The sequence below is a fragment of the Phodopus roborovskii genome, unplaced genomic scaffold, assembly GCF_943737965.1.
Source record: "Phodopus roborovskii unplaced genomic scaffold, PHOROB, whole genome shotgun sequence".
Lineage (NCBI taxonomy): Eukaryota > Metazoa > Chordata > Mammalia > Rodentia > Cricetidae > Phodopus > Phodopus roborovskii.
In genome coordinates, this window is record NW_026126540.1 from 21,732,210 (window position 1) to 21,744,442 (window position 12,233).

At 49.9% G+C, this 12,233-nt stretch overlaps 1 protein-coding gene across 1 annotated transcript; it reads right to left on the minus strand.

Moving 5' to 3' along the window:
• Positions 1 to 1,083: 1,083 nt before the first annotated feature.
• Positions 1,084 to 7,198, minus strand: Ttc24 (tetratricopeptide repeat domain 24). Its single transcript, XM_051199242.1, has 10 exons — positions 7,170 to 7,198; positions 6,333 to 7,048; positions 5,960 to 6,163; positions 4,627 to 4,755; positions 4,398 to 4,510; positions 3,997 to 4,095; positions 2,225 to 2,319; positions 2,009 to 2,106; positions 1,327 to 1,417; positions 1,084 to 1,168 (listed from the first exon to the last, which is right to left on the minus strand). The coding sequence occupies exons 1-10, from the start codon at positions 7,196 to 7,198 to the stop codon at positions 1,084 to 1,086; spliced, it is 1,659 nt and encodes a 552-aa protein (XP_051055199.1).
• Positions 7,199 to 12,233: the final 5,035 nt, after the last annotated feature.

A 12,233-nucleotide genomic window follows, 5' to 3' on the forward strand; every position in this document is an offset into this window, starting at 1 on the left:
GGTTTTACTTTGTCTGCTGAAGGCACCTGATTGGTCTAATAAAAGGCTGAACAACCAATAGCTATGCAGAGGAAGGGATTGGTGGGGCTGGTGGGAAGAGAGAGAAGGGGTCCAGCAGGGGGCGGGGTAGCCAGCCAGACATGGGGAAAGCAGGAAAGCAGGAAGGACAGGACATAGATGAGGTAAACGAGCTCAGGGCAGCACATAGATGAATAGAAAATGGCTTAATTAAGTTAAAAAAAAAAAAAACTGGCTAGAAACAAGTCTAAGCTAAGGCCAAGCATTCAAAATTAACAATAAGTCTCCATGTCATGATTCAGGGGCTGGTGGTTCAAGAAAGCCTGCTATACCCTAGTTATTTTGTTGGTTTTTTGTTTGGTTGGTTTTGTTGTTGTTTTGTTTTGCTTGTTTGTTTGTTTGTTTTGATAAATCTCACTATGTAGCCCAGGCTGGCCTTAAAGTGGTGATCTTCCCCGCCCTCTCCTGAGTGCGAGGGTTACAGGCCAGTGCCCATATGCTGAGCTCTGTCTTTTCCTCACATGCTCCTGTGAGAAATACCTGTGAGTGCTTAAAGGAGTAGACTTAATAAATGCCGCATCATTATTGCTGCTGTGACCTGGGGTGTCCTGCAGGGGGCGGTAGTAAAGTGTTGTTCCTTCATACCTTCTGTTGTACAGCATTCCTGTCTCCCACATGGAAAAGGGGGACATGGAGAAGGTCAGTGGTCCCAAGTCACCCGAGCTAGGGAGTCATTTTTAGAGCTGACCAAGGCCTTAGCAGTTATGAACTCCTAATCCAGAAAAGCAAGGGTCTAGTTTTATTTTGTCTACAGAGTTAAAGACTCTCCAAGAGGAGCAAAGAGAATCTCAATGCTGAGGCAACACAGCCCTCAGCCTGTCTATGCCCATACCCGCTGAAGAGGCTCCTCCCGCAAGAGCCCCTACGTGCAGACATATTGGGAAGTTCCTGCAGAGGCAAGGGCTGTGGCCAGCATGTACAGGTCACAGGATTGTGCAGAAGCCAGAATGGGTGCATGTCCTCTGGGGGTTCCTGCTGAGGACTTGCTTGGTCCGCATGGATGGCCTAAAACAGGCAGAGGGGCCTCCCGGGGGAGGCAGCTTTCCTGAGCCGCAGCTTCTCATCCCTGTTTTCTTTAGGACTCGAAAGCCTGTGAGCAGGCCATGCAGGAGCCAGGGACACTGCCAAGCATGAGAACCTTTCTTCCCTCAACTTAACCATGGTTATGCTCACTTAAAACCACCACAAGCTATGCCTTTTACTTGTGCTGTCCATCCTCCAGGCCCCCACCCCTCCCCTAGGACTTACCTACTGACTTGGAGCTTGTTGGGCGCAGTGATGACGGGGTGATCCGCTCCGGTGAGACTGAGGCCTCCAGCTGGAACATGGACTGTGGCTCCTAAGCCTGGATGGAGAGAGTCGGATACATTGATCACAGGCCTTTTCATACTCGGGCAGCACAGTGGGTGAGAGGAAGCAGGGGTGGGGACAAGTCAGGTGCGTGTCCGGGCGTGGATTGGCCACCTCACCAAGGATGCCTTGCACAGGCCAGGTGCTTGGTAACGTAGAGACAGTGGTGTGAGCCCCTGTGCCAGACGGGAGCAGACTGAGAAGAACAGTGATTCAAGCCAGCTCACCAAGTAGCCATGCCTTTGTCTCCCCAAGCTTGAAAGCTTTGAGGGACAGCCTAGTAAGAAGCAAGGCCCTAGCACAGAGCTTGGCATGCAGCGGGCTCTCCACAGCCCTGCGCTCGAAGTTTAAGGCATTAGGAAATGAAAGCCACCAGACAGGAGGGAACACACACACCCGGGAGGGGCTTGGAGGAGACGGACCAGGCCCTCAAGAGACCTGCAGAAGTGTGGGGAGCCTGCTGCAGGGGCGGCGACCCCGGGGAGATGGGGATGGGTGGCAGGCCTGGGTGGGGGGACCAGAAGGGAGATGAGAGTTCTGGCTGCAGGAGTGGGCATGCTCCTCCACCCCCTCCACTCACGGTCCTGTCTCTGAGGTCCCACGGAAGCAGTCATGCCCACCAACCCCTTCATTTCTTTCTCCTCGTGTTCCTCTCGGGACTCTTCATCTCTCCACCTACTGAGAGGTTTTCAGGGACGGGGAGCTGAATGTGGCTGGGCTGTGGGACACCCCAGGGCCAGCTCCCCACCCCTGGCCAGCGAGCCCTCTTCCACCTACCCAGCCCTGCTTGGCTCACCTGCCCTGGACATCTTCTGCATTGCCTTGGAACCTGGCGGTCCTTGCCACCAGGGAGGCCTTCCACTTGGCCTGGAGCCTTCCAGGGGCAGAGGGCTAGGATGGGGGAAGTACAGAGCATGGTATGGGAAAAATGACCGCCTGGCTGTCACACTGTCCTTTCAGCTGCCTTCAGGGAGCCACCGTATCCCTGACAGACTTACTTGCTGGAGACAGCCCGGGAGGCTTCTGAGAATTCAATCCTGAAGTGAGGTTCTTAGCTCTGTAAATGTCCACCTACTAAATCTTAGGTTACAACCCAGGCTTGCTGACTGAACCCTAACCTGACCCTACCCTGGCATGCCTAGACCCTCTCTGGTACTGCCAGAGTTGGTGAGTGACCTTGGCTGGAGCCCAAGTTTTTTGACTTTTAATCCAAGCTCCTGTGTGTTCTAGGATAACTACCCCTGCCCCGCAGTGTGGCAACTGAACTTAAGGCCTCTCTTGTGGAATATCCGATAACACTGAGAACCCTGAGTTAGCATTTGTGTTAATTAAATAATAAAATCAACCTTGGGTCAGGAGGCTGTTAGCAACCAGTTAACAGAAAATAATCATAGAGCCATAGGTGTCTGTAAGACGATAGAGAGGTGAACAGGAAGTGGTAGGGAGGGACTTAGTATAGCATGGGTGCATTTGTTTTGGTGGAGCATAAGTACACCTTCTTTTGGAGATGCTCATGCCAGCCAAGAGAGAAGGTCAGATAGTTGCCACTTAATCTCTCTGAGCTGGCGTGTTTTCACCGAAGCCTTTGGTTCCGGAGTCTTATGGATAAACAGAACAATTAAGATTTAATGAAAAGCTATATTTGGCCGTAGTGACATAGCTGGTACCTGTGGGAACGGAATTCCCACCAAGCTGCAGCCTGACAGCCAGTTCGCTGTCACAGGAGCAGGCCAGTAACTGTGGAGCTGCATTTGCTGGCTAACACAGCAAAAGATTAAAGTGCAGCCTCTGTGATGACAGAGAAACAACAGGTCTCAAATTTTCTGAGCAAGGATTCTACAACCGAACTATACCTCCTCCTTCAGTTGAATGTAATTGTGCTCAAAGATTGTAGTGTCTTGGTCTTAAAAACAAGAGGACACTGGGCAGTGGTGGTGCATGCTTTTAATCCGAGCACTTGGGAGGCAGAGGCAGGTGGATCTCGGTGAGTTCCAGGACAGCCAAAGCTACACAGAGAAACCTTGTCTCGAAAAAACCAACAACAACAACAAACCCCAAGAGGTCATTCAATTCATTCAATCCCTATAATAAAGCATACATTTCAGTTCTTGGGGTGAGAGGACATTTCTTACAGAGGAAAGCATTTGGAGGAGCCATAACCTGTGGAGAGAGACTTGGAAGCAGAAACAGGTTGGAGGCAGAGTCTAGGGGGACTTGGAGCATCACCACCAACAATACAGCTCCTGGGGCTTTTTTAGAGCACCACCCCCCTCATGTGGCCATTTAGGGAACTACGACCGGCTCCCAATTCTTCACACAAATGGCTACAGGTCTTGGCTTTAACTCAATCAATGGGCTTACCACTCAGCCAAAGTCGCGGGAAAACCCGTGTGCAGACACAACCTCCGCTCACCTCCCCGTCCCACCCTCCACAACCTGTTATGCATACATCCTTCGTGCAAACCCAGGGCGGATGAACACAGGAACAGCTAAGTGTGGCGTCCTGAGAACATCCTTTCTGGGCAACTTGCTCCTACCCCCATCTCCTGGTCTCAGGTGTCATGTTACCAGAATAGGAGCTCGGGCTAGTCTCTCTTGAGCCAAGAAGGTCCGCATGGCATCCGCCAGCTTGGCCACAAGCCGCTCTCGAACAGAACCCGGTTCGTGCTGGGGAGAGGGGGACAGTGGAGGAATGAGAATGGACTGGGCTATACAGTCTGCAGAAAAGGGAGAGAGGGGGGCAAGAACTCCTCTTGCCTCTTTTTGTGCCCTGCCCACATGCCCCCATGCCACCGAGCCCAGAACTGTGGGCAGAATGCCTTTGCCTCCAGGGAACAGCCCAGGCCCCGGATGGATGGTGCTTCTAGTCAGTAACTATGAGGTGGGGGCAAGGAACAAGGGCAGTGTCAGCCAGAGGAGGCTGATGGGGGGGGGCAGGAAGAGTCAGGGGTCATCATGCAGGGTCTCACCTGACACTGGGCCAGAGCCTCTTTATAGTATTTCAAGGCCTGGCCATGTTGTCCCAGTCTGGCTGCAGCTGCCCCAAGGCCTTCACAGGCCTGCCACTGTCCCTTCATGTCCCCTGAGGAAGAGAGCTTGAAAGATCGATCTCACATTGCCTGTTCAACAGATCCTTCTAGCACCGTGCACCCTCAGGCTTTGCCCTCCCAAGTTTCAGGCTAACCGCCTTATTCTTACCAGTATCTTGGGCAGCCTGCAGGGCATGCAAATAGCTGTCCCAGGCAGCCCTGTGGTCCCCCATCTGGCTCAGTGAAAATGCCAGACCGCCAAAGCTCCGACCTTGCTCCAAACGCTGGCCCACAGAGCCTGAAACCAGAACACATCCGTTTGTACAGGACTTGGTTGCTGATTGCATCAAGACTGTTCCCAAACAAGGGAGGGTTCCACGTGTCCCAGAACCCAGCCTCAGTGCCTCTAGGTGACCCACAAAGGCCTAAGCTGTCCAGCTTTAGCCTCGCACCTCAAGTTTTACCCCCAAATGCCTCCCTGGCCAGTTGGAGCCAGTGAGTCAATCAAGGTTAGAATAATAGTTTGAGACAAAAAGCAAATTTTTTACTGTGTAGGACCTGGCTGGTGGAATTCAAAGATCTGTCTCTACCTCTAGAGTGTTAGGATTAAAGCAGGGGTTTTCTGCCATATCCAGCAGAAAAAAACTAATTAGGACTAGGAACCCAGGTCATAGTTACAGCACCATTTATGTGATGTGGATGCTACGTTTACGTTTTTATTTGTTTGCTTTTGTAGTGCTAGGAATGGAATCCAGGGCCAGGCAAGTGCTTTAGCACTGAGCCACACCCCCAGCTATCTGAGGACAATTTCCAGGAACAGGCACTCTCCCCTCATCCACATGGGTTCTGGGGATTGAACTCAGGTCGTCATGCTTGGTGGCAAGTACCCTCACCTGCCAAGCCCTCTCAGCAGCCCCTCATAGTCCATTCTTCTGTGTGGAACCTGAAGCTCAGAGACAGGAAGTGGTTTGCTGCTGAAGGTCACACTCACCGGAGGAGATCTAGGGCGGCACTTACGGTCTCTTAACCTCCAGGCTCAGGCCACTGAGTCCACAACCTTCTGCTCAGTCCCCTCTCCCATTTCACGTAGTCCCAAATGGTCCCAAAGATCCATCCACCCAAGGCTACGGGGTGCACACCCACACAGGTACGGCTCCAGCCTCCAATCCTCCAGGTTCCCAGTCCCCTCCTGCCCTCAGAGTATCACCAGGTCCATTGGAAACTTTTTATTCTTTTCCTTTTTTGACAGGATACCATGTGACCCAAGCTGGCCTTGAGTTTGATAGGCAGCCAAGGATGACTTAAAGCTTCTGATTTTCTTGCCTCCACCTACTGGTAATGAGATTACAGATGTACGGCCACACTTGGTTTTCCTTGTCTGGGAATCAAACCATGGCTTTGTGTATGCTAGGCAAGCCCTCTGGCTGTATATATATCCCCAGTCCTGAAACAACTCCTCAATTCTCCAGTCTTGGCCCCATTCCCCAGCCCCCGGCACCCACCATGTAGACTGGCAGCCTTCTGGTGGAACTCTTGGGCTTCTTGATAACGGCCAAGGATGCTGCAGGTCATTCCAAGGTTTTGAAGCACTGTTGCCTGCTCTGCTGGCTGTCGACACAGGGGTAGGGCCTGCAGAAAGGCCTCTACTGCCCGAGGGAACAGTTGAAGCTGGAAGTAACCCACGCCTAGATCATTGTAGAATGGCCCTGGAGAGTACAGACAGTCACTGGTAGTTAAATGGTCTATAACAAAGGCTGTACAGGTACAGCGCCTCACCCGCTCCTCCAGCTCCCAGTCCCCTCCCAGCACTCAGGGCACCAGCAGGCTTAGGCTCAGCACCTCCTCAGATCCCACACCTTCTTTACTAAGGCTCACCCAGCAGTCCCCGGTCAGTGGTCCGGTGAGCATCAGCAAGCTTACGGCTCTCCTCCAGAGCCTGCAGGACCTCAGTCAGTCCATGCTGCCCACTGCTCAGCATACATCTCACTGCAGCCACCTGAGCCAGGGCTGCATCCCAGAGCTGGCCTGCATGTGCATAGGCCCGGCTTGCTTCCTGGAAACTGCAGGCTGCTTGCTTAGGCCATCCCAGGGCCTGGTAGCAGGCTCCCACTTTTGCCTGTGTTTCCCCATGGTCCCCCTGTGACTGGTAACGGCCCAGAGCCCTGTGATACCAGTCCAAAGCTTGGGTCAGTTCACCAAGGGCCTGATAGGCCAAAGCCACGTTGAAACACTGGTCACCAGGACACCAGCCTTCAGACTTCTCTTCAGGATGGGCTCTCAGAAGTAGCTCAAGTCCTGTGGCTGGGTGCCCGGTCTCCACATAGGCAGCCCCCAGGTTGAAGGCACAGGCCCGAAGAACAGGGCTATCTCTGAAGGAGGGGACCTGGGAGGCCAGCAGGAAAGCCAGCTGGAAGCTGCCCAAGGCCTCCTGAGCCTGACCAGCCTTCAGGGCCCTGAGGCCAGCCCTGGTGAGGGTCTGGATGTTGGCATCTTGCTGCAGCCACTTCCTTTTCTCCTTTTTCTTCTTGCAGTTTGAAGGTTTGGGCACAGGCTCAAGCCTGGGGTGGCTGCCCTTGGGGACAGGGGAAGACCTAGGGATGATACCAGGGAAGAGAGGGGTCAGCATGTCAGCCTTTGCTCTCCCACTCCACCCCGCCCCCAGTGGGGTCCCTCTGACCTCAGAGGACCAAGGACTGCCCTCCGACCTCTTACCTTGCTTCCTGTATCCCACTGGGCAGCATTTTGATTCCCACTTTTAAAGAACTCTTCCTGGGTTCTTTGTCAGCACTCAGATCAAGTAATGCCTGCTTCCTGAACGTCCCCTTCCACGGATCAATCCCCCATGCTACAAAAACCAAACACCAAACAAACAAAAGTGCCTGCAAACTTTTATCATTTCATAGGATTTTTCTCCCAGAGTACTAGGATTAAACCCAGCATTCAAAACAAGCAGTCTCCATAAGCTGTACCACGGGCATCATTTATCACACAGGGTTAACAGGGTTGACTTTCTTATCTTCCACTAGCCTGGGAACAAGTGGAAGGCAATTAGATTTCAATGGAAGTTTACTGAAGGGTTGGGGTTGGGACTGGAGCAATGGCCCACTTGCTGCTCTCAAAGAAGGCTCAGGTTTGGTCCTCAGCAGCTACATGGTGATTGACAACTGCTTGTAATTCCAGCTCCAGGGAATCCAAAGCTTCTGGTACACACATACACACACTTTTAAAAATAAGTATTTTAAGCTGGGTATTGTTATGCATGCCTTTAATCCTGGCACTCAGGAGGCAGAAGCAGTTAGATCTTTTGAGATCAAGCCCAGAACAGTTAGGGCTACACAGAAAAACTCTATCTCAAAAAACCAATATACATACAATTTAAAAGCATCTTCAAGCGTTCAATTCAATGACATTACATGGACTCAACTGTGCAGTCATCATCCAACACTCTTAGGGGATTTTCTCTGCTTTGGCTAATGTCTAGAGAATTGTGTTTGTTACTTTGAATACCTGTATGTGTGTGCATGTGAGTAGGTACACCAGAGGCCTTGGCTGCCACAGTGCTAAAGTTACAAGTGGTTATGAGCTGATGTGGGTGCTGGGAACTGAACTCAGGTCTCTGCAAGAGCAGAGAGTACTGTGAATTGTCTTTTCACCCTCCTTGCATAGTAGTCTTGAGGCCCAGGGTTTGATTCCCAGTATCCCACTGAAGCAAAGCAAACAGATGAAATGCTATGATGGCAGTGCACAACTTTAATCCTAGAGCTCAGGAGGTAAAGGCAGGTAGATCTACGTGAGCTTGAGGCCAGCCTGGTCTGTAGTGTTCCAGGACAGCCAGGGCTACATATAGAGACTCTGTCAAAATACAAAACCCAACCAGTCAAAAGCAAGCACACACACGGGGCTCCCTTCCTGCCTCTTTCACACTGCACTTGTGCAGACAGCTGCCCTCTCGGGTCCTGTGTGCTGCTGCCTCATAAACCAATGGAATGAAGCACAAGCTCCCCCAGTGTGTGCCAGAAGCTGTGCTAGCCCCAGGCATCCAAAGATGAACCGATGCTGAATTAGCAAGAAGCCCTTGTCCAGGATGGGTATGCCTGTGTTTACTATGCCCTTCCTACCACCTCCTCTACTTTAGTCAGTTACAAATAACCAAAGTTCCTGCTCTGGTCTTCGCAGCCCTCTGAAGTCCAGATACATTCTTCCCATCAGCACATTTCCTGTAGGGGTCTTCTTCCTGGAAAGATACAGCCTTGCCCACCTCAGAGAGGCCTCCTCTCTTTCTTTTTAATCAGAGAGGAGGCAGAAGAGATGCCTCTTTTTGGAGAAATTATCTCTGGGGTTGGGGATTTAGCTCAGTGGTGGAGAAAGGGATGAATGGAGGGAGGGAGGGGGAGGGAAAAATAGGAGGGGCGGAGGGAGGGAGTGTTGTTTCTAAACACACATGAAAGCCTGACTTGGCTGAGTCCGCAGCCCTGAGGCATTCCTCCCCATACAGTCCTGGGCACCCACCACAGAATTCCTTACCTCAGCGCTCTTTCCTCCACAGCGGCCTTTCTGGGATGGTTCCTCCAGCTTGGGTTACTCCTTACCAGCTTTAGCTCACAGGTGTGCTACCAGATACCTGGGCACCACCCCCTACTCCCAGGTGATCCTTTGAGTGACAGCTGTGGTGGCCTGTCTTAGTGCAGAACCTGGATGGTGGTCAGGCACAGCTTCCTAAGGCCTATTACCCTCCTGCCCAGCTGCTCCACCTCTGGAGACACACCCTCGAGTTCCTTCAAGTAACAAATCAAAGCATCATGGAACTATTAATTATACCCACAAAGATTACCCATCCCTTCCCATCTCTTCTTTTTAACTTAATTTGAATTTATTTTCAATTTTAGGGTTGGTTCTTGTGGTCCCTCTTTCCTCAGCCAGACATGTGTCACCCAGCTCCGTCTCTCCCTTTCAAAGGGGGAGGTGACAAGCCAAAGTGTTCCATCTGCTACAGAGTGACTGCAAGCTTCAGTGAGGCATAGACTAGCCCAGAAGTGGACCTTTTCATGTGTACACACACCCCTTACACACATACATGCATACTCACAAGCATACGTAAGTGTGCACTGAACGGCATCTTTACAGTTGGTAACAGGATGGAAGGTGATGGTCATAAGAAGCCTGAAGAGTAGAAGAGCCTCCCTGCCCCCGGTCTCTGCAACCTCCAGGTCCTGTTTGATGAGAAGACAGGAGGTCTCACCAGGACTCACTAACTCACCAACCCCCTATCGATGGCTGCATCTGAAAGTAGATGTCCTCATTTGCCTTGGGAGAAGCCCTTTTGAAATAGAAAGGCCATTGTCAGAAACAAACTCATGAAGTAGGCATGCTGACCACAGTTGCAACAGTCTTTAGGGCAGGCCTGGTACACGGCACCATGTTTGTGCCCCAGGCTTCTGTCTGGCCTGGGCTTTCAGGGTTGCTCACAGAGCCTCTCTAGGCCTATTAGGCCACCAAGTGGTCCTATATTCAGCAGGCCTCCAGGAGGATAATCTGGGGAGGGGCAGGGGCTGAAGGAGCTCTCAGTAATTGAGGTCATTTCCAAATCATTATCCAGTTCCTTCTCTGTCTTTCCCACCACATCCTTGCAACTCCCTCTGTAATTATTAAAACACAGAGTACCGCAGAGAATATAAACATGGTGATCACAATTAACACATTCATTTCAATAATAACTTTAAATATCAGTGGCCTCAATTCTCCAATCAAAAGACACAGACTGAATGAATTAATCAAGAAACAAAATCCATCTATCTGTTGCTTTAAAGATAGGTACCACCTTAGAGTAAAAGGATGGACAGAAGTGCTTTAATCAAATGGAACCAGGAAGCAAGCAGGTATCACCATCCTAATATCTGACAAACAGACTTCAAACTAAAACAAATTAAGAGATAAAGAGGAACATTTCATTCTAAGCAAACAAACGGTTAACCAAGACATTACTATCCTAAACATATATGTAACAAACTCTGGGGTGCACAATTTTATAAAAAATCTACTATTGGACTTAAAGATACAAATTAATTTCAATCCATTAATAGTTGAGAAAGTACCCCACTTTCTCAAATAGAGAGATCATCTGAACAAAAAATAAATAGAGTAGCTGGGTGGTGGTGGCGCATGCCTTTAGTCCTAGCACTCGGGAGGCAGAGGCAGCCAGATCTCACTGAGTTCAAGGCCAGCCTGGTCTACAGAGCCAGCGAGTTCCAGGATAGGCTCCAAAGCCACACAGAGAAACCCTGTCTTGAAAAAACAAAATATATAAAATAATAAACAGAGCAACATCACAATTAACTGGCATCATACACCAAATGGACAGAATATTTCACCCACATATCAAAGTGCACATTCTGGAAGCCTTTCTAAAGTAGACCACATCTGGGACACAAAACAAATCTTTACAAACTCAAGAAGATTGAAATCACTCCTTGTATCCTATCTGAACACAATGCAATAAAACTTGAACTTGACAGCAAAGTCTCTAGTCAATATGCAAACTCATAGAGACCAAACAGCTCATTACTGAAAGATCAGTGGGTCAAAGAAGAAAGCAACAAATAAAATAAATAAACGTTCCAGAACTAAATGAAAATGAAAACACAACCAATGAAAGCCCTGGGACGCATTGAAAGCAGCCTCAAGGGGGAGGGGCTTATAGCTCTAAGTGCCAGTGCTAAAGAATCAGAGAGATCACAAGTAAATGGCTAGAGGCCATGAATTTGAAAGAGTAAAGTGGGGAGGGGTATATGGAAGAGTTTGAAGGGAGGGAAGGAGAGGGATAAATAGTGTGGTTATATTATAATCTCCAAAAAAGATGTGTGTGCATGCCTGTGTGTGTGTGTGTGTGTGTGTGTGTGTGTGTGTGTGTGTGTGTGGTGTAACTTTTTAAAAATCAACTGAAGAGAGAAAGGATTATGTTAGCTCATAGTTCATCATAGTATGAAGCCCAAGCATCAGGTGCTTAAAGTAGCTGCATCTACAATCAGGGGACAGTGAGGGACGAATGCAATGCTCTTTGCTCAGCTCCACTTTATATAGTTCAGGAGCCCCTGTCCAGGAAATGGTCTCACCCACAATTTTAAAAGGTCTTCCCACATCAGTTAACATAATCAAGATAATATCCCAGAGGCAAGCCTAGAGGCCTATCTTCCAGTTGATTCTGCCAAATTGACAATTTACAATAGCCGACATGAAGCCTTTTCAAATGTCTGCCATGAAGCTTTGGCCCTTGGCTGCCACTGTTTGCATGACGGGTGGAGAAGGAAGAAGGGAGAAATACAGGTCAGAGAAGCCCATCACACACTAAGCACACTCCTTTCCTCACCAAAGTTGTGATAATTGTCTTTATCAGTGAAGCCGTATTATCTGTCCTCTGTGCCACGGAAGTGGCTTCCCAATTAGTCTGTACCTAGTCTCGCTCTCTCCAAGCCCCTGCTGTCATCTTTTCTAAAGCACCAAGCTGCTCTGACCTGCGTCTAAAGGGTTAGTAGTTGCTCATCAGCCCTTGTCTCAGAACCTTGGCAAGTTGCCTAAGATGTGTAGGACGTGTCCTTCTCCCTAGCTGACCTTTTCTCCACATCACTAAGACAAGTTTAATGTCCCTAATATTCTTATGCATGCTGTTTCCACTGTGTGGAATGCCCCTCACCTTTAATCTGGCAAATGCTTCCATTTTCAACTTGGATTATTAGGGGCCAGAGGCACAGCTCCATGCAGACACTTCTACCAAGCAAAGCC